General features: G+C 61.7%; 2 protein-coding genes across 6 annotated transcripts; one reads left to right on the forward strand and one right to left on the reverse strand.

Annotated features, from left to right (window-relative positions):
* Window positions 1-7,239, reverse strand: SYNGR4 (synaptogyrin 4). Of its 3 annotated transcripts, none has more exons than XM_062176974.1 (5): window positions 7,184-7,239; window positions 6,287-6,487; window positions 1,725-1,962; window positions 907-1,046; window positions 1-648 (listed from the first exon to the last, which is right to left on the reverse strand). In XM_062176974.1, the coding sequence occupies exons 2-5, from the start codon at window positions 6,377-6,379 to the stop codon at window positions 415-417; spliced, it is 705 nt and encodes a 234-aa protein (XP_062032958.1). In that variant the 5' UTR covers window positions 6,380-6,487; window positions 7,184-7,239; the 3' UTR covers window positions 1-414. The 3 variants fall into 3 exon arrangements, with proteins under 3 accessions (XP_062032958.1, XP_062032959.1, XP_062032957.1); XM_062176975.1 differs by lacking the exon at window positions 7,184-7,239 and adding an exon at window positions 7,095-7,179; XM_062176973.1 differs by lacking the exon at window positions 7,184-7,239 and adding an exon at window positions 7,095-7,172 and having other exon boundaries at window positions 6,287-6,484.
* A 398-nt stretch (window positions 7,240-7,637) lies between these two features.
* TMEM143 (transmembrane protein 143) lies at window positions 7,638-26,100 on the forward strand. 3 transcript variants are annotated; one of them, XM_062176985.1, is made up of 8 exons: window positions 7,638-7,710; window positions 8,070-8,310; window positions 11,231-11,335; window positions 19,481-19,675; window positions 20,928-21,058; window positions 21,375-21,654; window positions 24,585-24,774; window positions 25,096-26,100. In XM_062176985.1, exons 1-8 carry the CDS (start codon window positions 7,688-7,690, stop codon window positions 25,308-25,310), a joined length of 1,380 nt encoding a protein of 459 aa, XP_062032969.1. In that variant the 5' UTR covers window positions 7,638-7,687; the 3' UTR covers window positions 25,311-26,100. The 3 variants fall into 3 exon arrangements, with proteins under 3 accessions (XP_062032969.1, XP_062032970.1, XP_062032971.1); XM_062176986.1 differs by having other exon boundaries at window positions 19,481-19,567; XM_062176987.1 differs by lacking the exon at window positions 19,481-19,675.
* Window positions 26,101-26,963: the final 863 nt, after the last annotated feature.

Raw genomic sequence — 26,963 nt, forward strand, 5'->3', positions numbered from 1 at the left:
CAGGCTTTGAAAGGCTGGGGTGGAGTCCCAGTTCCTCCAGTCCCTCACCGCAAGCTCCCTGCAGGGCTCAAGGCTGGGTCCTGCGCTCTCCAGGTGGGAGCCCCTCCTGTCTTTGAACTTGAGCTTGCGTGGGGTGTCTTGTGTCACCCCCGCCCCATAGCTGGGGTGGGGACTTCGCTGGGTGACAGCTGGACAGACTGAGTCCTGCCTGTCACCTCCAATCTGCTGCTATCGGGGTGGAACCCCGGAGGTGGACGGAGAGGAGACTGCAGAGACCCCCAGGTGACCCTGTGGGATCGCCACCCCCTCTCCGGCTGCACCCGGGGCTGGAGAGGAACAGACGGGAGAAGGACAGAGGTTCTGGAAACCCTCCTGGAGGGAGGACCGTGGCTTTACTTGTGTGGATAAGCATGTCTAGTCGTCAGGCATCATTGCAAGGCGGGGGGCCTTCGGGGCGGCCACGTAGGGGGACAGGGCGGAGCTGGAGTAGTTCAGGCTGTTGGGGCCGGTGGGGGGCGTGTTGACAGGGCTGGCGGCCGAGGGTGGGGACAGGGTGGTCAGCACCACACCGCCCTCATCCAGGGAGCGCTTGTAGGGGACGGGAGCATCGCTTCGGAGGTCCTGGACGGCCAGGTAGGCCTGGCCTATCTGTGGGCAGAAGAGGGTGTGCTGCAAGGTTGGCTTGGGCTGGGCAGGAGGGAAGAGGGCCTGGGGCTGACAAGGGAAAGGCAGACTGGGGTGGGTGTGCTCACTGCTCACTGTGGCTGAACTAGCTGGGGCTGTTGGGAGAAAGGGGTGTTCTGGGAGGGCCCCCCACTCCTGACTCCCAGGTGAGCTGAGCAGGAATGTTCTCGCTGTCTCACCCCCACCTGCATAGGGGTGCCCGGGGATGGGGGGCGTCCTCACCCAGATGAGGACTGAGAAGAAGGTGAAGGTGATGGCGGCCTTGGCACTGCCGCTGCCCACGAGGAACTGCTTGGGTGGCGAATGCTGCCACTGGTTGGCCAGGAAGCAGAAGCCCACGAACCAGACGCCTGCCCAGAGGACTGTGGTGTAAGGAGAGAAGAGGGGCCGGGGAGACTGCTCAGGGGGAGGCTGCAGGGCGGGAGGTCTCCCTAGTTCCTCCCTAATCCCTGTGGAGGCCTGCAGCGGAGCTGTGGTGTGTTTCCATTTCAGTTCATTGAACAGAGTTGAGAAGTTCAGTTCCCGGTCAGGTGGCCCCTGCGTTGGCGCACACAGGCCCAGAGCACCTCCCCTCACCCAGGGGCCTCGGCTGGTGCCAGACGCAGTGGCTGCCGTGGCTGGCAGGACTCCCTGGGCCCTGAGCTGCTGGGACGGGCTCAGGGGGAGGAGGAGGAGGAAGCAAAGGGACTGCAGACTCCTTAGTTCGAGTCATCCCCGGATGACTGGAAGGCTCCCCCAGCCACACCCCTGCCTCTACAGAAGCTCAGAGCAGGTGCAACTCAGGCAAGCCCCCAGGGCTGAGATTTCCAACCCAGCTCTCTCTGGCCAGGGCTCTGAACCCCGCTTCCTGCCACCTGGTGGCTTTTCAAGACGCGGGATGAGCGCGAGGGAAACATTGGAAAGGTTTCTAGAATCAGCCGGCAGGGGTGGGGGGGGAGGGGGTGGCCACAGGGGCCGTGACCTTGATGTGGGCCTGAAGCAGGTGCTTGGGGAGCCGGGAGGGCTGGGAGCAGGCTGGGGGCTGGTGTTTGGGAGCTCACCAGCCAGGATCAAGTCCAGGAGCTGGAAGGCTGTCTTCAAGTGGGTGCTGGTGATGCGGGCCTCGTTGGCGTCCAGGCCGAGGAAGGCCACGCACGTGAGGAAGGCCAGGAAGCCGGCTCCCACGGCGAAACTGCAGGCCACGCTGTTACTGTTGAGGACACAGCGGAGCTGGGAGGATTCCATGTTGTTCTGGTAGCCGTCGGTCAGCAGTGAGGAAAAGACCACCAGGGAGAAGACCTGTGGGTTTGCAGGGCCCAGGCGGGGAGCTCTGAGGTCCCTGGTATGGACGGTGCTCCCACACGCCCGGTCCCCCACAGGGCCGGCCCTCCTCATCAGCCTGCCCCTCGTCCCCTCTTCTCCAGCCTGGCCAAGGCCTCGTCCTCTGGAACCGCGGCCCCTCAGCCCGTCCCCTCCATGGCTATCTGTGGGCCATGCCCCTGCCCCCACCAGGTCCTCCAGAGTGGGCTCTACTTGGTGGCCCCTCTCCTCCCTCTTCTAATTGCAGCTCCTGCCCTGCGTCCACACCTCACTCCATGCCCCGCTTCTGCCGCCAGACCCAGGTACTGAGATAAAACGCTGAGCCAGGAGCCAGGGATGGCGCATGAGCATCCGTAGGCTCTCCGCACCCGACCCTTCTCTGCTTGTGACTTGTCTCTCCTCCCAGCCCCGCCAGCTCCTGTTCATTTTTTCCAAGTAAGTTTGTGAAATAGCCCAAATATGCAAAAAAGCACAGAGAAATGCCACACCCAGTGCAGGCGGCTTAGAATGAATAATTGTTTGTTTGTTTTGCACTGGGGCTTGGGGGAGGGGAGCCCCAGCACAGCACTGGTTCGGTAATCTTGCCCCCCTGTGTGTGCCCGTTGGCGTAGGCACTGCAGACACAGGCCCAGGCCGCCCCGACGGCCAGCCCAGGACATGGCGGTACGCATGTCCGTGAGACTGGGGCACAGAGAGGACCGGGAGCCGGCCAAACACCTCAGCTTGCCGGGGGCACAGCCGGGACTTGAACCCCAGCAGCCTGGCTCCTGGGTCTGCTCTTTGCTGGCCCCACGGCTTCCTGCCAGACCAATTCGGTGGAACTTTGGTCCCAGGTGGCGTGGTCCGTGCCAGACAAGGAGCCAGTGTGTACATGGGGGGGGGGGGTCCGGGGGGCTTCTGGACGAGGTGATGCTTATGAGTGTGAAGGGGGAGAAAGGCTAAGGAGTGGGCACATTGTCCGGAGGGCAACAGGTGGCCACGGTGGGTGGGTGGAGCCCTCTGGCGGAAGGGGTGAGTCTGGAAGCAGGGGGGAGGCTGGGGTTTGAGGTCTGAGTGAGACCTGATGTCGTGGGGCCGGGTTTGGGGGGTGAAACACTGGGATCGGATGGAGATCAGAGAGGATGAGGCGTTCACCAGGCAGGAGGAGGAGGGAGGGCGTCCCAGCACAGCGCACCGCATGGCAGAGGCTGGGAGCAGGGCTCCTCCAAGGACAGGAGGGAGCTGGGCCAGCCGAGCGCAGAGAGCGGTGGGAGATCCCGAGCTTCCATTTCTTCCTTGGATGTAACTTTAGGCATGGCAGTGCGCTGAGCAGAGGGTGGGTCAGAGCCGTCCTCTGGGGTCACACGACAGAGGGGCTGGGTGGGGGCAGGGGGCTGGTGAAGAGGCCCCAGGCCAGAGGCGCCGAGACCAGAGCCCTGGGGAGTCAGGTAATATTTAGGACGCGAAATTGGACCTGGTGATTGATTGGATGCGGTGTGCTGGTGCTGGGGCTGGCGGGGGAGTGAGCTCAGGACACAAAAACAACCAAACCTTCTGCGTTAGAAGCCCAGCTCCTCCGGGACCAGCTCTCGGAGGGCGCCTCCTCTCCAGCCCCGGCACCGGGCGCCAGCGCCTCACCGGGCCTCAGCAAGTGTGTGTTGGAAGAGTGAACGGGTTCGGCTGCCTGGCTCTGGCTGTGACCTTCAGAGGACCGACCCGCCTCCGTCCTCTCACCTCTGCTTCACAGCCTCTGAACGCCAACACGGACAAGCAAGCACACCCGCAAACGCAACCCCTCGTCCTGCCCCGCTCCACAGCCCTCACGGCCACCACTGGCTCCTGAGACCCCCCCCCCCGCCCTCAGGGGGCGGCTCTTAGAGGCTCCCAAGGCGGAGCCAGGTGGAGAGCGGACAGCGCATCCATCACGTCTGAACCCAACTCCAGCTCACCTGCGCCACCTCCCTGGAACCTTGACCCGGCCCCACGCAGGAGACACTGTTAATTTCTCTCTCTCAGGTGATAAATCGAGCCATTAGGGCAGACTTGAAACAGTCAGATTTGATGGAACCTGCCAGCAGTGTGGCCTTGGGAGCCTCAGTTTCCCAGTCTATGCTATGAAGAGGGGGAGCGGGGAGGGATGGGCACTGGGTCCTAGCAGGTGCCCAGAGAGGAAGCATCGCCTTAAGGTCAGCGGGCAGAGGCAGGAGCACTACAGCCCAGGCCTCCCAGCCCCATGGGCTCAGAGTCCACCGACCCAGAGGACCCGGAGCTGCAGTGCCAGCTCGGGCCCTGCACCCGCGGAGGGGGCTCGGCTGGGCCGGCCGGACCGTCGCCCTCTGCAGTCGGAGCCCAACCTCCGTCCACGCCCTCCCCGGCCTGTCCTCAGGGAGGGAGCAAAGACGCATCAGTGAAGGCACCAGCTGGCAGGCGGCAGTGAGGACAGAGCGCCAGCTGCCCAGAGACTCCCTACTGAGGAGCCAGGCCAGGGGGGAGGGGGAGGGTGGCAGGCAAAGTCCGTGACCAGAACGTCTGGCGCTCTGGCGCATTCGGGCGGCCCCTTCCTCCCCCTGCCCCGCACCTCCTTCTCCCTGGCCACCCGCCCCGCCGTCGGAGGCCTCGGAGACGGCGGGCAGACCCAGTCTGGTTTGCTCAGCAGCTGGGGGACGTCTTTGGGCTAGCCTCAGTTTCCCCGTGGGTTAGGCAGGGTGCGAGCGAGGGACCTGGGCAGGGCACTCACAGGTCTCCTGTGCCCCTGGGGGAGAAGGACCACGTGACACAGTCCCCATCGCCAGAGGCCCGGGCAGCGTCTCTCTCCTGCCTCGCTAGTCGTGACTTTTTCCTGCTGGTGCTCACTACTTAGGGAAAGGTCTGCTTGGCAGGCCCTTGCCAGTCCGTTTGGGGGGCGTGCACCCCTTTCATCTGCTTCCTGTAGGTGGGCCTTCGGGATCCGCTTGTCACAGATGAGGGTGCAGAGGCTCAGAGAAGCCAGCTTGCTCAAGGTCATGCGGACGCCCCGTGAGCAGGGGAGCTAGGGGACAAAGCGGGGCCCTGTGAGAGAGACAGGGAGAGAGGAGGTGCCACCGCCGCCACTGCAGCCAGGCTGGCTGAGGCAGAGCGGGGCCACCCACCCCGGCAAGCACGCAGGGCTCCAAGCGAGGCCTGTGGGCTCCTTCCCTGGCCACAGGGCTCCAGAAGGGGTGGGGAGGAGATGCTGGGGGGAGGAACCTTGGAGAGACCTGGGTTTGACCTCCCTGGGTCTGTTTCCAATGCTGCCAAAGCTGAGCAAGCCAAGCAGGGCAGGGCAGAGCCCAGAGCCTGGGCTCTGACCCCTCAGGCACAAAGCCTTGCAGAGGAGCGCGGAGCGGACCAAGATGTCCCGGTTCCTCGAGGAGGTGGCAGTGATGTAAAGCCCTTGGCCTGGTGCCTGGTGACACCTGGCACTTTGGGCTACGCCATTCTCTTCCCACCTGCCCGTACCTCTCTTCCTAGGCCCCTGCCTGAGAGCTGCAAAAAGGGGCTCGGGCATCGCACAGACCCAACGTTGAGCTCTGGCCCTGCCTCTGGCTGCGTGGCCTCAGCCAGACCCCAGCCAATAGAACTTTCTGGCCTGACGCCAGTGTTCCGTCCTGGCATCATCCAATGGGAGAGCCACCAGTCCCGCGTGGCTGTGGAGCACCGGCACCATGGCCATGGTGACTGTGGAACAGAATGAGATTTTTTTAATTTGCTCTGACGGAAAGCACGCTGGACAGCACGGTCTTTACAAAGTTACTTCACTTTTCTGACCCTTTGTTTCCTTATCTCTAAGTGGGCCGGGCAGGGCCTCCTTTGAAGAGCTTGTTTCTACTCTCAGGGTCAGTTGCTCTCTGGGAGAAGCAGCTTCGGGGACCAGCACTGGGCACAGTGGATTAAGCAGCTGCCTGCAGCACCGGCATCCCTTATGGGCGCTGGTTCGAGTCCTGATTGCTCCACTTCCCATTCAGCTCCTGGCTAATGTGCCTGGGAAAGCAGTGGGCGATGGCGCAGGTCATGTGAGAGGCTCGGATGGAATTCTGGGCCCTTGGCTTCTGCCTGGACCAGCCCTAGCTGTTGCAATTTGGGGAGTGAACAGTAATGGAGGATCTTTCTCTCTCCTGTCACGCTGCCTTTCAAATACATAAATGAGAGAGAGAGAGAGAGAGAGAGAGAGAGAGAGGCAGCTTCAGCTATCGGTTCCCTCTTGTTTTGTTTTCCCAGCGGACCCCTGCCTCTCTGCTTGGGTCTGAGAGCCCAGGACTCCTGTTCTGCCACCCAGGGGTGCCAGGGGGCCCCAGGAGGGCCTCACCCCTGCCAGGATCCGCACAATGGTCTTTGGCCTCCTTAGAAACCGCACGGCCTCACTGTCCGCCAGGTCCTGGAGGCTTTCGGGGATGCGCATGGCGGCCGCTCTGCTGCTGGGGCTGTGGCAGGAAGGGGCGGGGGTGCTGGGTGCGGCCGCCGGGGTGCTGCTGTCGGGGTGCTCCAGGCCCACCCTGGGGCGCGGCTGCTGCAAGACAAGATGGGGGGGCTGTCAGAGTCATGGGTAGCACGGGGCGGGGGACCTAGGGGGCCAGGAGTGGGGTTGAGGGCTCCTGGGGCTCAGGGGGTGTGGCGGAGGAGCTGATGGAAGTCCCAGGGGCAGGGGCTGATGGGGTCAGGAATAAGGGAGGAGGGGCTTCTGGGCGCCCTGGGAAGGGGGCTGCTCAGGATTCCAGAAGTCAAGAGTGGGGCGGGGGCTGTGGGGTGGGGCTCCCAGGGGCGGGTGAGGGGGCCCCTGATCAAGGGGACATCGGGGGTCCTCCCGGGAGGGCCCAGGTCACCGGCTGCTGTGTTCTCACGAGATGACACGGGGAGGGGGTGTCCTTGGAGAGCAGGGGTTGGCAGTGGCTGTCAGGGCCCCTTTCAGGCCGGGAGGGGGCAGCATCGCTGTCGGAGGCGCTGGGCACCTCAGGGAATATTCTAGGCTGTCCCTGCCATCTGGGTGTTCCCCAGAATTAAGGGCCTCCCCTTAGAATTCGGCGCCATTTTCCCCAAAGCGCACTGCCTCCAGCGGGGAGTCTGGACCTGAGACTTGCCCCCAGAACGAGGTGGCCGTGTCCCCGGCGCCAGTCTACCTTCTAAGAACCGGGGTCTCCCCGCTAGGGACGTGTGAGTGCCGAGGCCTGGGGGCCACCCCTGGCTCTGGAGCACTGATGTGCGTCACCTGGCTGGAGGCCGGCCCTTCCTTCCGCCTGCGCCCCCCTCCTGGTGCCTGGCGCCCCTCAGTCTTTTGGTTCCGCTTTTTCCCGCCTTTTCGCTTCTCCACAGCTGATTGGCTGCACCAAAGCCCCGCCCCTCTCTTTCCCCCGCCTACTCAGGGGCGAACACGAGCGCGGGCGGGGCCTCAGAGGGCGTTGGGCCGCTCGCCGTTGGCGGGAGGCGCGCGGGAGCCCGGCCCCGCCCCAGGCCCACAGGGAGTCTCGCGCCTGCCCCGCCCCTTCCCTTTGAAGCCGGCGGACAAGGAGACACCCCTTGGGCGCATGCGCCGCGTCCAAATGAGGACCGCGGTGGAGAGGCTAACAGGTCGCGCATGCGCAACTGAGAATGGGTGGTAGAGAAAAAAATGGATCGCGCAGTAAGAACCCGGATTTGCGCATGCGCTTTACTACAGGCTGAAGCCAAACCTTGGGGGCCAAGGACGCCCTTCTGCACATGCGCAGGAGGCTCAATGACAGTCGAGCGTTGCCTAAGGTGAGGGAGAGGCAAGGGATTGCCTGGCCGGGGGAGGGCGGCCCTGCATCCCCTAAGTAGCCTTTTGGAGCATCTCCTATGTTCCTAAAGTCCACCTCGCCGGCTAGACCCTGAGGAAGCCAGTTGTACTGCTTCTGGGAGTCTAGGCCTGCAGAGCGCCCCAGAACCCAGGATCCCTGACCCCTGTCTAGGCCTCAGGCCAGGTGTGCGTGTGGGAGAGGACGGGCAAGCGGGGCGCCGGGGCATCGGGCGCACTCCGCCCTGGCCGGGGCAGCGGCGGCCCCTGCAGGGCGGGGCGTGGAGGTGGAGAGGGCGTTCCATCACATGACCTTTGGCCTCTGTCATTTCCCTCCGTTTAGGCTCCCGGGAAAGGGCCTGGCTATGTGGCATGTGACCCGGGGGGTCTGCGGGTCCAGGTTCCGAGTATGGCCCCTGTTGCCCGCGCTCCTCGGGCCCCCGCGGGCCCTCTCGTCCCTGGCAACCAAGATGGGGGAGTACCGCAAGATGTGGAACCCCACGGAGCCCCGCGACTGGGCCCAGCAGTACCGCGAGCGCTTCATTCCATTCTCCAAGGAGCAGCTGCTCCGCCTCCTGATCCAGGTACCGACCGTCCCGGGACCAAGGGCCTGGGGACTACGACTCCCGGCAAGCTTTGCGGCGGCAGGACGCCCACATACTATAGAGGGCTGCCCTGGCGCCTCCTGGGAGTTGTAGTTCCTTGGGCGGTCTCCTCTAGTCCCACGTGGGTGTGTGCGAGATGCGTTGCAATGCCAGGGCCAGACCTCTGAGTTGCAGATTCGGCTTCGATTCCTGACTCCAGCTTGTTCTGGAACCTTGACAGAGCTTTCTGGAGTATGGTGTTGTGTTCCCTCCCCCACCCCCATAAAACAAGTAATCCTCACCATCACTAGTTTTGCTACCCAGTAGTAGTTAACATACAGTGTCACAAAGCTAGGCTCATAATTATCGTCACACCATTTGGGTTCTCACTCTGGCATCGCACCAAGCCTTCGTCGTGTGTTGTCCCATCATCCTAACAACCCAGAGAGAGATTCCACCCCCACCTCTGTTTCGTAGAAGTGATGAATACATTCAGAGGGAAAGTAACAGTCCAGGGGTCTGACTCCAGAGCTGGATCGGGAGCAGGGTGAGCCCATGTTCCAGCCTACACAAGTGCCTTCTTAATGCTGGCCCCCTTGGGTGCCTTCTTCACCGGCCCCAGTCCGGAGCCAGACTCTGACCCCCGCCATGCCTTCTGTCATGAGGATTCGCATTCATTCAGTCAGCAGTTGTTTTGTTTTGTTTTAAGATTTATTTGTTTATTTGAAAGAGTTACACAGAGAGAGGAGAGGCAGAGAGAGAGAGAGAGAGGTCTTCCATCCACTGGTTCACTTCCCAGTTGGCCGTAATGGCCAGAGCTGCTCCAATCTGAAGCCAGGAGGCAGGAGCTTCTTCCGGGTCTCCCACATGGGTGCAGGGGCCCAAGGACTTGGGCCATCTTCTACTGCTTTCTCAGGCCATAGCAGAGAGCTGGATCAGAAGAGGAGCAGCCGGGATTGGAACCGGTGCCCATATGGGATGCCGGTGCTTCAGGCCAGGGCGTTAACCCGTTGAGCCTAGTGCCGGCCCCTCAGTTGGCAGTTGTTCACTGAACACCCACCCCAGGTGCTGAATCCTGCGCTACACTTAATGCAGACATCCACGTACACCTGTGGCCATGCATGCTCACATCCGACCCTCCCGTCAGTCCTCCAAGAAGCAGAGTGTGAGCCTCTGTCGCTGCCCAGGAAGCAGAGGCTCGGCGCTCCTGTGAGCTCTGCAGTCAGACAGGCCTGTGTCACAGTCACTTCCCTGCGATACTGTGACTTCCCCAAGCCTCTCTCCCTCTGAAAATAGGCAGTTGTAGGGGGCCGGCGCTGTGGCGCAGCGGGTTAAAGCCCTGGCCTTCAGTGCCGGCATCTCTTATGGACACCAGATCTAGTCCCGGCTGCTCCGCTTCTGATCCAGCTCTCTGCTGTGGCCTGGGAAGGCAGTAGAAGATGGCCCAAGTGGGAGATCCGGAAGAAGCTCCTGGCTTCGGATCAGTGCAGCTCCGGCCGTTGCAGCCATCTGGGGAGTGAACAAACAGATGGAAAAACCTCTCTTTCTGCCTCTACCTCTCTCTGTAACTCTGTCCTTCAAGTAAATAAAATAAATCTTTTTTTTTTTTTTTAAAGGGCAGTTGTAATTCTACGGAACTCTCTCTCTCTCTTTTTAAGATTCATTTGAAAGGGAGAGTTAGAGAGAGAGGTCTTCCATCTGCTGATTCACTGCCTATATGGCTGCAATGGCTGGAGCTGAGCCAGGCTGAAGCCAGGAGTCCAGAGCTTCATCTGGGTCCCCCGCATCGGTGGCAGAGGGCCAAGCACTTGTGCCATCTGCTGCTTTCCTGGGTGCATTAGCAGGGACCTGGATTGGAAGTGGAGCAGCTGGGACTCCAACCAGCGCCCATGTGAGATGCCAGCATTGCAGGTGGTAGCGTAACCCGTTTCGGCACAGCGCCAGCCCCACAAACCTTGTGTCCCCTGGAGGACGACACCGTGCGTGCTGACGGTAACCGGCACACGTGAATGTTGTGTGAGTGTCACCAAGCAAGCGTCAAAGCAGTGCCTCATCCTCCAGATCTCTCAGCCAGGTTTTTCCTTACGTGGGGCTGACTTGGTTTCTTTTTTTTTTTTAAGGGAAAATGTCTAGCACTTTTTAAAAACTTAAACCATATCTATTTATTTGGGAGGCAGACGGACAGTGATTGGGGCTGGTCTGGGCTGAAGCCAGGTGCTGGGAACACAATCCAGGGCTCTAGCCGTCACCTGCTGCCTCCCAGGCTGTGTGTCAGCCGCAAGCTGGAATCAGGAGTGGAGTCAGGACTCCAGCTCCGATCCGGGATGTTGGTGTCCGGACAGTGTCTCAACCGCATGGCCAGATGCCTGCCCCGGCCTCGGTTTCATTGGTCAAACCCCATTCTTCACACTGAAACAAAAGAACAATTAAACAAAATATATTTATTTATTTGAAAGTCAGAGTTACACAGAGAGAGAAGGAGAGCAGAGACAGAGAGAGGTCTTCCATCCACTGGTTCACTCCCCAGATGGCTGCAACGGCTGGAGCTGCACTGATCAGAAGCCAGGAGCCAGGAGCCTCTTCCCAGTCTCCCACGCGGGTGCAGGGGCCCAAGGACTTGGGCCATCTTCCACTGCTTTCCCAGGCCATAGCAGAGAGCTGGATTGGAAGTGGAGCAGCCAGGTCTCAAACCAGAACCCATATGGGATGCCGGCACTGCAGGTGGCGGCTCAACCCGCTATGCCCTGGCGCAGGCCCGAGCACTCTGTCTTAAGCACCATGCCAAACGCTTACCCTCCAGACAAAAATGCGAGCCATTTAGGAAGTCCCGAGCTCTGCCTGTGTGGTGCTGTGAGGGCAAGCCCCCTCCCCCGGCGGGGGCAGGAGCTCTGAAGAGAAGTTCTGCTCTCTGAGGCCACAGGAATTCCACTCCAGCCCGGTGGAGAAGGCGGCTCTGGAGGAGTTCTCGGCCCACGTGGACTTCTGCACCCTGTTCCACTACCACCATGTCCTGGACCGGCTGCAGGTGAGGCGGATCCTTCAGCCAACACTCAGGGCGCCTGCTTGGAGCCTGGCGCTGGGGGCCCAGCCGCGGACAAGGCTGGTGCAGCCTGGCCTGCCTGGGGAGACGAGAAGTAAATACAGGTGGGGCATGTTGGAGGAAGAGTGAAGAGGGGAGAGAGGGGGGAGGCGGGGCCGGAGGGAGTGGACGCGGATCTCCCCGAGCCTCGTGGGCCTCCACGAGTAGTTGTTGGACTCCCATGGAGCCGGGAGCTGCTGTGTGGACGGAGGGGGCAGGGGGTCAGAGGCGAGGAGGCCTGGTGAAGAGGCTGTTGCCCTTGTCCAGCGAGAGATCATGGGAGCTCCGTCAGGAGTAACGGCCATGGCAGTGGTGGAAAGGGGAGGTTGGGAAGGAGGTGCTGCCTTGCTGAGAAGCGGGAGGTGGGGAGGCCCGCGGGGACTGTCCCGAGCTCAGTTTTGGACTCAGTGAACCTTCCAGGTGAACAGATGGAGTTTGTGGGTCTGGGTTGCGCGAGCTTTGGAAAGGTCTGGGTGGTACAAAAGGAGACCCCCCGAGGAGGAGCAGAGAGCCACAGATCTTCACTGCTCAGGGCTCCCAGGGCTGGAACGGCCCTGGCTCCGGCTGGTCCGTAGATGTTGCCTCCTTGCTGTGTCCTCCCATGGCGGAAGGGGCCGAGGCAGCTCTGGGGGCACCGGTCTCTTCTGTGAGTGATCCACCCCTCGACCCAACCACCTCCCAGAGGCCCACCTGCTACGGTCTGGAAGGATAGCGGGATGGCCAGGGACGCTCGCACCATGGCAGGTGCAGACAGAGAAGAGCGCTAGGGACCCAGCCCTGAGAGGACTGGGACCAGCGAGGGGGAGAGAGAGACGGAACTCCATGCCAAATACCAGCCTCTCCTGCCTCCTCCTGGGGTTCTGCCTGTGCCCGGCTCCCCCAGGACCACTGTCGGGTTCAGTGGTTTCCTTGGACTCATGGAGCTCACAGTTTGTGACACTGAAAGGACACAGGTGAAAGTCGGCAGAGTCCCCGGGAGAGCCAGCAGCCACACTGCCTGTCCTGTCACCTGCTGTGGTGCCAGCAGGAAGCTGACCTGAGCTTGCTGTCCAGGGCTTTCCCTGGGCGGTCCATCACGTGAGCATGGTCTCTGACCTTCATAAACCCGCAGAGGTCAAACATAGCCGCTGGCCCACGCGGCCCCGGCCACGGAGCATGGCGTTGGCGGAGGTGTCTCATGGGGCTCAAGCCCCTGGTGAACCAGCACTCTCTTGCCACGGCTCAGCCGGGCCAGGCCTTCCTTCGCCTGGAGTGTGCGGGCTTTGGACACGGCTGGCCTGCTGGGTTCACCCTTCCCCGCATCACCACTGCCCTCCTCCAGCCCCCTTCTTTGCTTTGAATAGCCAGGGCAGCCCTGGAAGTGCCCGCCCGCCCGGGCGCTGACCCTCACTCTGCAGCTGGCTTTGCACAGGTGCACGTAGAGGCCCCCATCACGCGGCTCACAGGTGGCCCCGAGGCTCTGGTCACAGGGTTTTCTGTTTTTCTATTTTTTTTTTTTCCCTAAGGTTTATTCATTTGAAAGGCGGGGTGGGGTGGAGGTGGAGGTGGAGGGGAGAGGGAGAAAGAAAGAGGTTGTCTATCCCCTGGTTCACTCCCCAAGTGGCCCCCACAACTGGGGCTGGGCAGATCCGAAGCCTGGAACTCCATCCTGCTCACAGAGGTAGCAGGGGCCAAGCACCTGGGCCATCTTCCACTGCCTTCCCAGGTGTGTTAGCAGGGAGCTGGGTGGGACGTGGAGCAGCCGGGACACGAACCGGAGTCAGTATGGGATGCTAGTATTTCAGGGGATGTTTTAACCTGCTACATCACAACTCCAGGCCCTGTTTTCTGTTAACATTTTTTTTTTTTTCAAATAAGTGTTATATTCTAGCTTATGCTTATATGTATAGAAATGTAGAAATAACATAAGTGAATATACTTACATCTCCAAGGCACAAGGATTTAAACAGAGGGGCTGGGGGGGTCAGGTGGAAGTGGCGGTGGGGTGGGGGGTGAGGCCCCGGGTGACCCTCGGGGGCTGTGAGAGCAGAGTCCCTGAGGCAGCAGCCCGGCAGGGAAAGGAGCAGAGCAGCCTTGCTGGAGACGTGGCCTCCTGCCCCCAGCTCTGCGGGCGGCAGCCGCCTGCTCTGATCCTTCCTCCCCTTAGCAGCGTGCTCATTGAATTCACTCAGTAAATATTTATCGAGCGCCTACTGTGTCCCCTGAATGGTTCCATGTCCCCGGGCGGGTGCAGCGTGAGCAGGACAGATGTCCTCCCAGTGAGGAGGAAGTAGCTGGGCAGGAAGGCGCAGGGACCAAGGAGCAGGCGTCCAGGGCTGCCCTAGCAAAAGGCCAGAGCCGCTGGCCTTCATTCCCAGTCCCCGGGACCGAGGTGCGGGCTGCGCTGGCTCCGAGGGAGGAAGCGGCCAGCCTCTCTCCCAGCCTCTGTCCCTGGCTCCCAGACGCTTCGTTCCACCCCTTCTCCATCTTCACCTAGCTTTCTTCTCCTTCTCTCTGTGCTTTGGTGTCTCCTCTCTTAAAAAAAAAAAAAAATAGTGCTTTTCATTTTATCTGACAGGCTGAGAAAGAGAGGGACAGAGACAGATGGAGAAGTTCCACCTGCGGGCTCACTCCCCACGCGCCTGCAGCAGCCAGGGCCGCGGGCTCACTCCCCACGCGCCTGCAGCGGCCAGGGCCGCGGGCTCACTCCCCATGCACCTGAAACAGCTAGGGCTGTGCCTGCTGGAGCCAGGAGCCAGGAGCTCCATCTGGTCTCCCATGTGGGTGCAGGGGCCCCAGCCCTTGAGCATCCCGGGCGCATCGGCAGGGAGCTGGATGGGAGGTGGAACAGCCTGGGCGTGAACAAGGTCCTCCAAAAGGGATCGCAGCCTCCCAAGCTGCGGTTTAGCTGCTGTGCCCAACACCTGCCCGGTTTGCTTATATTTGTAGACATCTTTACGGGTTTATTTACTTGAAAGGCAGAATTAGGGAGAGAGAGAAAGATCTTTCACCTGCTGGTTCGCTCCCCAGTAGCGGGCAGCAATGAGCAGCAATGGGCCAGGCCAACACCGTAGGTTCATCTGGATCTCCCGTGGGGGCAGCAGGGTCCCCAGTGCTTGAGCCATTCTCCGCTAGACCCCAGGGTGCGATTGGCAGGAAGCTGGGTCAGAAGCGGAGCAGCCAGGGCATAGCGCAAGCGGCCAGTCCCCTTCCGTCTCCGTCTCCTTACGAGGACACTGGTGTTGGACTTAGGGCCTGCCCTGTCCCTGTGGCCTCCTCTCCCTCCTGACCCTGCTTCCAAATGAGGCCACACTCGGCGTCTCTGAGGGCAGGTGAATGAAAACACTTCTTTTTTTTTTTTTTTTTTTTTTTGGAGGGGAGAGTGTGCATTTTTAGGGGACAGTCTTCAGCCCACCAAGCCCAGTTAAAGTTGAATTTCAGATAACCCAGAAGGTTATCTATTTATTTAGTGTAAGTATGACTCAAAGATTGCACGGGACGTATTTCAGCTGAAATCAGCTGCCACGGGCGCTTGGTGCACTGGTTAATATGCCACTGGGGAAAAATATGTGTTGCTGATGTGACGTTTAGATTTAACTGAATGTCCTGTATCTGTTTTTCTTCTAAATCTGGCAACGCAAATTCAGGAGAAAAAAGAAAGTAAGGATGGGCATGCCCTATAGTCTTAGGTGAGGCGGTCAGGAACGGCCTCCCTGAGGAGGTGACCCCTGGGCAGAGGCCCAGAGGGTGAGTGCAGACATCTTGAGGCTGCGGCGTGCATGGCACCTGCGTGCATGGGGTACGGGTGCAGCGGAATGGAGGCCCGAGGGGAGAGAGCAGACAGGGGACCCAGGCCAGAAGCTCCTGCAGGGCCTTGTGCAGAGCCGGGGCTGCCCTAGGTGGGAACGGGCGCCCCCTGGTGGCTGCACGGGGCACTGACGGGGTGTGTGGAAGCCCGAGAGCAGAGCAGAGTCCCAGCCCAGAGTCAGACTTTGCCAGGGCCACAGCTGTGTGCAGACAGCCAGCCAAGCCGACCGCTGCTGTACCGGGTCTCGGGGTGAGAGGTGGTTGGACTCTGGATCTCGTGGGGCCAGCAGGATTTGCCGACGAGTCGGATGTGTGGGAAGAGAGGGACCTCTGGGCCTGCACACCTGGGAGGACGCGTTGCCGCTGCTGGGGGGGGGGGGCGATGGTGAGAGGAGCCGACTCGGGGGCGGGGCGGGGCCCCTTGGGCTTAGCCGTTGCCCATGGGGAGGCCCCTCGGACGGACGTCTTCATAGACAGTGCAGCAGGCTGCTGCCGGAGGTGTCTGGGCTGGAGAGAGAAGCCCTCGGAAGATGGGGGTGCTGCAGCGACCACCGCGGAGACCCCGCTGATCTCTCCATCTGCCAGCAGGGGCGGCCCAGGGCTCCGTGAGCAGTGGCATCAGAAACCAGGCTCGGGTGGTGGGGACGCTCCAGGATCAGCCGCTTTCCCTGGTGAATGTTTGAGACCATGGCAGCCATGGTCACGGGTCCGTGGGGTCGGCTAACAGAGGTGACCTTGGCGGCCTGCACGTTCCATGTGCGTGTCAGAGGTGCCCCTCCCTCTAGCCTGGGCTGTCCACTGCAGCAGCCGCTGGCTTCGTGTGGCTTTTAAATGTCGGCTGACTAAACACAAAAAGGATAATAGTAATAGTAAAGCTGTTTCAGCTGCCGTTGTGTTGCAGGTGCCCAGTGGCCACCCGTGGCCAGTGGTGACCTTGTTGGTCAGTGCAGGAAGCCTCCATCCCTGCAGGAAGTTCTCCAGTGGTTCTGCCCTGCACCCTCTACTTCCTTCTGAGTGTCGGGGTTTATAGTGTGTCCAGTGGTGGCCCTTGTATCTGGCACCTTTCTGCAGTGCACAGCTTGTACAACCACCAGGGTGGCCCTGTTTAGACTGGGGGGTAAAGGAAGGCTTTAATTTTTTAAAAAAAGACTTATTGATTTGAAAAGCAGAGTTATAGAGAGAGAGAAAGAGGGAGAGAGAAAGAGATATCTCCCATCTGCTGGTTGCTGGTTCACTCCCCAAATGGCTGCAAAGGCCGGAGCCAGGAGCCAGGAGCTTCTTCCAGGTCTCCCACGTGGGTGCAGGGGCCCAAGCACTTGGGCCATCCTCCACTGCTTTCTGAGGATAGCACCAGATAGCTGGATCGGAAGTGGGGAAGCTGGGTCTTAAACTGGTGCCCACATGGGATGCTGGCATCATAGACAGTGCTGGCCCCTGGGAGGCTTTTTAAAAAAAAAAACAGGTTCAGCCGTCGCCATGGCTCACTAGGTTAATCCTCCGCCTGTGGCGCGGGTTCTAGTCCCGGTTGCTCCTCTTCCAGTTCAGCTCTCTGCTGTGGCCCAGGAGTGCAGTGGAGGATGGCCCAAGTGCTTGGGCCTTGCACCCACGTGGGAGACCAGGAGGAAGCACCTGGCTCCTGGTTTCGGATCAGCGCAGTGTGCCGGCTGTAGCAGCCATTTGGGGAGTGAACCAATGGAAGGAAGACCTTTCTCTGTCTTTCTCTCTCACTGTCTAACTCTGCTTGCCAAAAAAAAAAAAAAAAAAAAAAAAAAAGAAAAGAAAAGAAAAAGCAGGTTCACTTCTTCAATGCCCACAAAGGCTGGGCGAGGCTGAAGCCAGGAGACAGGAACTCAGTCCGGTCTTCCCCGTGGCTTACAGGAACCCAAGTACACAGGCCATCACTTTTGCCTCCCAGGGTTTGCGCTGCCAGGAAGCCAGAGCCAGGTGTAAACCCAGGCATTCTGCCGTAGGCCGTGGGCGCCTTAGCCACAGGCTAAACGCCTGCCCCAGGAAGCCTTTTTGAGAGTGATAACAAAGCCGGACTATGTCCCAGGAGTTGGAGTTCAGTAGCGGAAAGGGACAGAGGCAGGGAGAAGCTCCCAGCCACAGCCTTTGCCACGTTCCTGTGGCCAGAGGGACTGAAGCCGGCGCGGCTCGCGTGCGGCCTTCAGGGGGCGCTGTGGTGCCGGTCCCTGAGGGGCCTGGAAGGCTGCAGCGTGGAGTGGGTTCTGGTCCCCGAGGGCAGGAGGAGCCTCAGAAGGGTTTTAGCAGGAGACGATGTGGCCCAGTTTGTGGATTCCAGACTGCGCTCCTGAGGCCATTCCTGCGCGTCTGTGTGCCTGTTTCCACCTCTATCAGGAGGATAACAGGTGCAAACACGTGTGTGCGAGTCATGCCTCAGAGCACGCCTGGCACGTGTGCTGTTGGCACCCGTCGTCGTGTCGTCGTCCTCCGCGTCATGTGAGCCCTCCTGGCAGCTGGGGAGAGAGCAGGTGGGCAGTGGGGCCCACCCAGGTGATGGGGAGCGGGGTGGGGGGAAGGGCCAACGTGCTCGGGAGGCGGAGTCGGTGGCAGGTTTATGGCGCGGCGGCCAGGACTGGCAGGCAGGCATCCCGCGCGGCGGTCAGGGCCCTGGCTCACAGCCCTGGCCGGGTGTGAAACTCCCACAGGAGAGTCTGGCTCGCTGCGGACTCCTGATGGATGCAGAGTTCCCCCCTCCCTCTCACTGCGGCTCAGCCCTGGCCTTGGGCTCTGTCAAGGTCACTGCGTGAGTCTGGACACAGGCCCCAGCGTGCACCTGCGCCCCGTCCTCGGCTGCTGTCATGGCTCCTTCCATGCCACTGCGTCCCTGTGCTCTTGTTTCCAGCCCGTGGGCTCTCCCACCCCAAACCCTGCCCAGGCCGGCCCCTCTCTTCCTCAGGCTGACTCAGTCTCACCTGGCCCGAGAAAGTTCCTCCATCTCCGCGCGGCCCACGGGAGGCGGGGTTTGTGGAGCGCTGAGCTCTGTCTGCGGCTGCTTTGCTGCTGGGACAACTTGTGCGGTATCCCGAGCCCAAGTCTGCACGGGCGAAAGGGGCTAGGCCACGGGAGGCTCACTCTTCTCATCCACTCAGCAACTTTTCTGAGGGGCTGGGGGCTGGGGGACTATAGGTCTGGAGGGTGGGGCAGCTAGGCAGAGGCCGCAGGGCAAGGGCCCTGGGAGACATGGAATGTTTTCTATTTTATTTATTTATTTATTTTTCAAAAGGCAGAGTTAGACAGTGAGAGAGAGAGAGAGAGAAAGGTCTTCCTTCCGTTGGTTCACCTCTCAAATGGCCACTATGGCCGGCGTGCTGCGCTGATCCGAAGCCAGGAGCCAGGTGCTTCCTCCTGGTCTCCCATGGGGTGCAGGGCCCAAGGACTTGGGCCATCCTCCACTGCCTTCCTGGGCCACAGCAGAGAGCTGGACTGGAAGAGGAGCAACTGGAACAGAACCGGCACCCCAACCGGGACTAGAACCCGGGGTGCAGGTGCCGCAGGCAGAGGATTAGCCTAGTAAGCCGCGGAGCCAGCCCGGGAGACATGGAATGTTCTGGGTGTTACTCCAGCTGCAGTAGGAGTCTGGGGGGGGGTGTGTGTGTGGTCTCGGTGGTCTCCATGAGCTCTGGCTGAGGCCAAGTAGAGAATGGCTTGGCAGTAGCAGGCAGAGCCGTAGGCGAGCAGGGCGCCGGAATCGGCAGTGGGGCTGAGATGTGGGAGGCGTGGCTGGGCTTGGGCCTGCAGCCCCTCTGGTGGTCCATTCCTGAGCCACTGGCCCTGGGGTGGTTCCCACAGGGCAATGCTGTCTCCCGGGACTGGTGGCCAGGGGCAGGGCTGGCTCTGACTGGTTCCGTTGCTCATCAGAGACTGGCATCCATGCGGGTCCCCTGCCACCGCTTGGAACCGGCCAGGTACGGGAGGGCAGGTCTCTCAGCCGCCTGAAAGGCCTCTGAGATGTCAAAGTTAATATTTGCAGCACAGTGAGCAGGCCAGAGAGAGGGGAAGTCAGGCCAGCAGGAAGTGAGAGGAAGGTGCGCCGGCCACTTCCGCCCAGGCTGCGGGCAGAAGCCTGGCCGAGCAAGGTGGCAAATGGCCAGCCCCACGTCCTCCGTCCCCTCCCTGACCATGGTGTGCTCAGAGAGGATGCCGAGAGGGGAGCCAGGGGAGCGCAGGGAGGTAGGGGACAGGGCCTAGAGCCCAGGGATGGGGCAGCCCACCGCTTGAAGGGATGGACAGGAACTGGCCTAAGCGGCCCCTGCCCGTTGTCTTCTCTCCCTCTCTCCTCAGGCCTTGTATGACCCCATCAACCCCGACAGGGAGACCCTGGACCAGCCTTCGCTCACGGACCCCCAGCGTCTGTCCAACGAGCAGGAGGTGCTTCAGGCCCTGGAGCCGCTGCTGGCCCAGGCCAACTTCTCCCCACTGTCGGAGGACACCCTGGCCTACGCACTGGCCGTCCACCACCCTCAGGACGAGGTCCAGGTGCCTGTTTTGCAGAGCTGAACCCGAAGTCCCAGGAGGCTTTGGGGCAGGGGCTGCTGGGCGTTGTAGTCCTGAGCCGGGGCAGAAGCCACGTAGCGTCCCCCCTTGGTGAGTTAGAAAAAGGTCGCACTCCCTCAGGCCACGTCACTGCTGTTGGAAGGATGTCTTCCTAGGACTAGAGACTTACCATCGGCCAGAAAATCATCATCATCATCATGAGTGTTACAAAGGCTCAGCCTTCAAGTTAACAAACACTAAATTCCTAGGAAGCTCCACGTTTTAGCGATTGTACACTCTTTCCGAAATAATATTTTGTCATCTCTGAAATTAGGATGTGACTTACAAAGGGTGGTGAGACATGGCTTAACTGGCACTGTATTTTCTTTTTTAAGGAATTATTTGAAAGGCAGAGTGGGAGGGAGGGGGGGGGAGGGAAGGAGAGAGAGAGAGAGATTGAGAGATCTTCCACCCACTGGTTCACAGCCAGGGCTGGGCCAGGCTGAAGCCAGGAGCCTGGATCCAGGGACTCCATCCTGGTCTCCATGTGGCTGCCTTCCCAGGTACATTAACAGGAAGCTGGATTGCAAGTGGAGCAGCTGGGACTTGAACCAGCATTCCAATACGGGATGCCCAATTCGCAAGTGGTGGCGTAACCCACTGTGTCACAAGGCTGGCCCCTGTGTTTTCTTTCTTTTTCAGTGCCTTTGTAAAAAAATTGAGTATCTTAAAATCAGTGTCATGGGGCTGGCGCTGTGGTGTAGAGGGAAAAGCTGCTGCCTGCAGTGCCGGCATCCCATATGGGCACCGGTTCGAGTCCCAGCTGTTCCACTTCCAATCCAGCTCTCTGCTGTGGCCTGGGAAAGCAGTGGAAGATGGCCCAAGTCCGTGGGCTCCTGCACCACCGTGGGAGACCTGGAAGAAATTCCTGGCTCCTGGCTTTGATCAGCACAGCTGTGGCCATTTCAGTCTGGAGAATGAACCAGTGGATGGAAGACCTCTCTCTCTGCCTCTCTAGTGCTTCCTTTCAAATAAATAAATCAATCTGAAAACAAAAACAAAAACAAAAACACTGGCATCTTAGAGTCTAGGATATGGTAATGAAGAGGCCCACAGTGTGAATGAGTGGTGCCCCTGGGATAGCTTGCCTTGTGCAGTGCACACCGTGGACAGCCATATGTGGAGCAGGGAGGGGGCGTCCTGCCCTGCACACCCCACGCCGTGTCCAGCTGCCTGTCCCCTTCACCCCGTGCAGGTGACCATCAACCTGGACCAGTACATCTACATGCAGTTCTGGGCCCTGGGCCAGCGAGTGGGGCAGATGCCCCAGAAGTCCAGCGTGGGCTCCAAGCGCGGCTTCTTCACCAAGGCGCCCCCCGTCGAGAGGTGAGGCCGCCCTCGCTCCCCAGCCGCAGCCAAAGGGAGCCAGGTTAGAGTCCAGGAGGGGCCAGCAGGCCAGGGCCTGGGAGCCTGGGGCTGGGGAGTTGTCTTTTCTTTCCCAGGGGAACTGAGGAGGGTGGAGTCTCAGAGCGGGAGGCACAGCCAGGACTCTGACGGCCGGTGACAGGGATGGCGTTATGTCCCCGGCCCCCCACTGCTGGGCTGGCTGGACAGCTGATCCCCGGCCCCGCCCATTGTTAGCTTGGCCGTGTGGCCATGGCCAAGGGGCCCGGGAGGCCGCCCTGATTCCTCCGCCCCCCAGGAGATACTTTAAGCGGGTGGTGCTGGCGGCGCGGACCAAGCGCGGGCACCTGGTGCTGAAGAGCTTCAAGGACACGCCGCTGGAGGGCCTGGAGCAGCTGCTGCCCGAGCTGAAGGTGCGCACGCCCACGATGCAGCGCGCCCTGCTCAACCTCACGCTGCTCGTCTCTGGCGTGGCCTTCTTCGTCAACGTGGGCATGGTGGTGCTTTCGGACCTCAAGATGGCCACCTCCCTGCTGCTGCTGCTCTTCTTCGCCTTCATGGGCCTGCGGGCCTCCAAGGTAGGCGCCCCGCCCCGCCCCGCTCCGCACCTGCCCTCCTCCCATGGCCCTACCCTGCCCCGCCCTCCTGTGGCCCCGCCCCTGTCCTCCCGGGGCCCCGCCCCACCCCGCCTCCATGTGGCCCTGCCCCGCCCTCCCGTGGCTCCACCTCACCCCACCCCAGCCTCAGTGACCCCGCCCCCTGTCCTCCCATTGCCCCGCCCCACACCTGTCTTCCGGGGCCCCGCCCCGGCCTCCCTCCTCCTCACTTATCACACCTTGGGCTGGCTCCTTAGTCTGGCTCTGGCCTCAGTTTCCCCACCCGGAGGATCGCAGGCGTGAACCCGTGCGGGGCCCTGGGTGGCGTGTGCGAGCTGACAACCAGGCCTCGGGCGTCTGCTTTGAGAGGAGCGCTGGGACGTGGGGCAGGGCCGCGAGCCGCGTGAGCCCAGCCAGCCGCGTGGCCGCCCTGCGCGGTGACGGTGGTGAGGAGACTCGGAGGATTAATCGGGGCTGAGCGCAGAGCCTGGCGCGCAGTGCACCACAATTGTCATTACCGATGCGGCTGCTGGTCCCGAGTCCCCATCCTGGCCGGGTGCCATTATCACTGGGGACGGTGGCGGGTCTGTCAGTGCAGCCTCCTGGGCTCCGGCCCAGATGGACGGAATTGGAGCTCTGGGACTGGGGCCCAGGCCATTGTGTTTTCCACGAGCTCCCCGCTTCCGCTCCATGTGAGAGCCTGGCCGCCTGGTACAGGGGTGCAGGTTGTTCACCATCCACAGATGCGTGGCCGGGGGTGGGGGTGGGGGTGGGGGCAAGCTGGCGCTGCTTCTCCCCAGGCTTGGTGAGCAGCCCGAGGCGTCAGTCACGCCCTGTTGTCCCCTCTGGCTCATTGGTTTTCAGTGTTCCCAGCCGTCCTGCCAGGCTCTCAGGAACTGGTCGTAAATCCCGCAGATAAGAGCCAGGCTGGGCTGGCGGCGAGGCCCTGGGCTCAGGAGGGTGGAGCCTGGTGGAGGTGGTCCTGGGGCAGCACAGCTGCGGCGTGTGTGAAGGGGCTGGCTTCTGGGCCACAGGGTGGGGAGGGAAAGAATGCCCAGAAAAGGGCCTGGGCTCTCTCCCCTGGGCGTCAGGGAGCCAAGGAAGTGGGGAGGGGCCGTGGAGGGTGGAGGGGAGGAGCAGACCAGCTGTCCCACACCCTCCGTGGTCCCAAAGGTCCAGGTCATTCCCTGCCCTGGACTGAGGCCCCCCACCAGGGCCCCCCTTCCCGTGCACGTGTGTTCCTGTGCCTCAGTCGCTCCCGAGTCTCTGTGCCCTAGGCCTTCCACACAGCACCGTGTGCCCGCTGAGCCCAGGTCCATCTGCAGCCCTCCTATCTCAGATCGGACCCGCTGCAGGAGGCAAGGCCACCCTCCCTGACCCGGCGCCCCACGCCCAGCCAGCCTCTTACCTGCCCCAGCCTACCTTCCTAGCCCAAGTCTTCCAGCCTCCCGGGCTGGGTCCCCTGCAGCCTGTCCCTGACAGGACACAGAGCCTGGCATGGGGACCCTGCTGCCCCAGCCTCATGGGACGCATCTGAGCTGCAGCTGCCCCAGCTCTTCCCGCCCGGTTCCTGCACCTGCTCTCCCCGCAGACGTGGCTTCCCCTCCCACTGGGCTCCCAAGCCCTGCTCAGCCTCAGCCTTGGCTCAGAGGCTGCCCGCTCTTGTGGGACCTGCCCCGAGTGCCCCAGCCCAGCACCAGCAGGCCCGTGGGGCACTGGCCAGAGACATGCCGGCCATCCGTTGTGCCATGCAGTGGGGAGAAGCCACAAACACGCATGAGCGTGGGGCTGCTCACTGTGGGCAGCCTCGAGCACCAGGCTGTGTGTGTGTTCCAAGAACTGACCAGGCGTGACTCGGCTATTTCCAGGGCGGTGGGGGGGGGGGGGTCGGGGTGAACCTGGGCTATCCCAGAGGGCACTAGGAAGCCATGGGTGGGGCTGGGGCTGCTCTGAGCTGTGCTGGGACACACGGGAGAGGGGAAGCTGAGGCCAGGGAGGCGATGCACCAGGCAGGAGAGGAGGGGCTGTGAGGGAGGGGTGCTGTGAGAGGATGGTGAGGCTGCCCCAGGTACTGAGCCTGGGGGGCAGGAGTGAGTGGACTGTGGTCAGTGCTGAAGGGATGTCCAGGTAGCAGGTGGCAGCCCCGTCCAGGGAGGTGCCCGACTCCTCGGGGCCCCACAGAAGAACTGCGGAGTTCCACCCAGAGGCTCGGAGGGCAGACGGGAAACCTCACGTGCTTTCCACACTGTGCTGTTCCTGCACCTGCCCCCCACGGCAGGCGTGGTGACTTCTGCCCATGCCGGAACACGGGCCAGCCATTGAGAACAGGCCCCCGCAGAGACCTCCTGGGCCGTGTGGGCTTAGGCAGCCGCCAGCATGGGCTGGGGCTGTCTCCGCAGCAGCGAATGTCAAGTGCTTGGGACGACCTGAGCCCTCCCTGGCACCACCCTCCTTTTACAGCTGGTGGTGCTACCCTGGGGCTTCCGTCCTAGCTGGGGGCTCCCAGCCAGGAGGGCTATGGCTACGGCAGCAGGTGTGCTGGCAGCAGGTGAATGGAGGGATCCCCATATGCATTTTCAGCCTGAACCCAGGCATGGGTGGGCTCCCACTTCCCCTCCTTGGGGACAGCAAGGATGGAGAAAGGGGTCCCGGGAAGGAGGGGTCCTCGGGTGGGGGAGGAAGCAGCCAGGACCCCGCCTGGCCCCTCCACTTCCATTCACGCCACAGCGTCCCCAGTCCCTTCCTCTGTGTGCCCTTGTGGAGAAGTTCTGACAAACACAAACAGCCTTCCGCCCATGAAAATGACAGCTCCAGCCCCAGCGCCCAGGGAGGAGGGACCTGGGTGGGGTCGCCACGAGGCCGGGGGAAGCCGTGGCGTGCGCTGAGCCTCGTGGTCACCATCCCCCCCGCAGATGTTCGGGCAGCGGCGCAGCGCGCAGGCCCTGGAGCTGGCACACATGCTGTACTACCGCAGCACGTCCAACAACTCGGAGCTGCTCACCGCACTGGTCCTGCGTGCACAGGATGAGCACACCAAGGAGGCGCTGCTGGCGCACAGCTTCCTGGCCCGGCGGCCGGGGGGTGCACGAGGCCCGCCCGAAGGTAGGACGCGCAGCCCCGGGAGACCCAACCCCCGAACCCAGCTTCCCGTCTTAGTCCCTGGTGTGGCCTCCGCCTCCATGGGGTCTTGGATGGATGGCGTGTCCCCTCTCCCTGCAGTCCTCCCTCTCTGTGAGCCCACGCTCTCCCCACAAGAGACCCTTGCCCCTGTCTATAGGAGCTCCAGGCCCCCCTTCCCAACAGGAGCCCCCACACCGTCCCCAGATGAGTTCCCATGCCTTGTCCCACTGCCCTACCCCCCAAGCCCGCCAGCGCCCCGCAGCGCCTCCAGCCTGGCCTCACAGCCTGCTCGCCCACCCGCAGAGACCTCCCGGTGGCTGCAGTTGCAAGTGGAGAACTGGCTGCTGGCCCAGTCAGGCTGTGACGTGGCCTTCAACGGAACCCGGGCTTTGGCCCACCTGCAAGCCCTGACCCCGAGCATCGGGCTGTACCCTCCCCCGGGCTTCCCCAAGCTCGAGCCGTTGGCCTCAGGGACTTCGAGTCTCCCCCAGGCCGCACCCAGCAGTAGCAACCCCTGACCGAAACCTCCCTGCCCAGCCGCATCCGGCCACCTGGGTAGGAACTAAACCCTGCTCCTCCCCGACGAGCCGTCAATCATGGCTACCACACGGTTGTCCTTCTCTGACTTCCAATTACTCACAGGCGATTTTTCTTGTTTTTTGCTCTGCTGTATGCTTAAGCGAAGCAGCCAATCAAGGCAGTCAGCAGCTGGTAGGCGCCGCCCCCTTGTGATGTACAGCCAATCAAAGCTCCTTGGCTCAGCTCCCTTTCCACTCGGGCCGCACCCCCGCCATAAATACCCAGGCGCGGCTCGGAGGCGGCGAGGGTGGCTGCCTGTCACAGCCGTCCAGCCCTCCCGAGGCTACATATCACTAGATCACTGCCTTCTTAGCCTGCTCCGGGCAGCGTGCCCATGCCGTGCACGCAGGTGGGGCCCCGGCCGGCAGCGGGCGACAGCTGCTGGGCGCCTCCGACCCTGGGAAGCCGCGGGGAAGCCAGCGACAGGGTCGCTCCGGGAAACCCGATCTCTAATGACTGCTGCTGCTTGTGTAGGGTGGGCCCTCTGACCGAGCCGAAGGGGCTGGGAACTTCGGGATGGGCGGAATGACGGGTCTGCAGGGAGCCAGAGACCCCCACTTCGTCTGGGACACTCCGGTCCCAACAGCCTCAGGTGCCTTCCCTGCCCCAGCCCCTCTTCGTTTCCACAGAAACTACCTCGGTCTGCATCTCCCCACCACGAGCGCCCCGTGCAACAGTATTTATTGGTCTATCAATTTCTCCCTGTCCCTTCTCAGTCCTAAAGGAATAAATCATGTTTAATAAATCCAGATGAGTACGGTGGCTGCAGGAACTGGGAAGGCAGGCAGGCGTCAGGACCGCAGACCTAAGGGACTCTGGGGCGTGGGGGCGGTTACGAATGCATATGGATGGGGCAAACAGAGAAAACCGTTATTCTAGGGAGACAGGGTTCGTGCGTGCCTGGAGAGACAGACTGCCACAGGAGAGCATCTCGGGAGAACCTGATGGCTGGGGACAGGCCAGGGTTCCCAGCCTGGGACTCACGAATGGGGAGGCAGGGTGGCCAGGACAGGTGTGTAGATTGTCCATTGCACAAAGACTCACTGTCCAGCCCCTGCCAGGTCCCGGTGTGGCGCTGTCACCTAACTTTTACTAAGGTGCCCAGAGGCAGCCTTTTGGGAGGCATGGGGGGGAAGCAGAGGTTGGGTCCTAAAAGAAGGGAGGTGAGTTTCCAAGAGGGAAGAAGAAAGCTCTTCCCATTGGGGTCAGCAGGAAACTAAAGAGGCCACCGGGTGGCATTTGGCCTAGTGGTCAGGCTGTCCAGTCCCACATCAGAGTGGGCTCCAGTCCTGCTCTGCTCCCGGCTCCAGCTTCTTGCTCATGCAGACCCTGGGAGGCGGCAGGTGACGGCTCAGGTGGTCAGGTTTCTGCTAACCACTTGGGAGGCTCCGCTTTGGGCCTTGTGGGCATCAGGGGAAACTGCGGAATTAACCAGGGGATAGGAACTCTCACTGCCTCTCAAAGAAAAAGAAAAAAAGCCCACAGTCTAGAGGCATACCCCATGCCTCTGCGTCCAGGAATGCGAGTTTCGGGCACTCCACAAGTGTCTGGAGGCCAATACCCACGTGCCTCCCAGGGGCTTCCGCGTCCCG

Source organism: Lepus europaeus, chromosome 19, assembly GCF_033115175.1.
Source record: "Lepus europaeus isolate LE1 chromosome 19, mLepTim1.pri, whole genome shotgun sequence".
Lineage (NCBI taxonomy): Eukaryota > Metazoa > Chordata > Mammalia > Lagomorpha > Leporidae > Lepus > Lepus europaeus.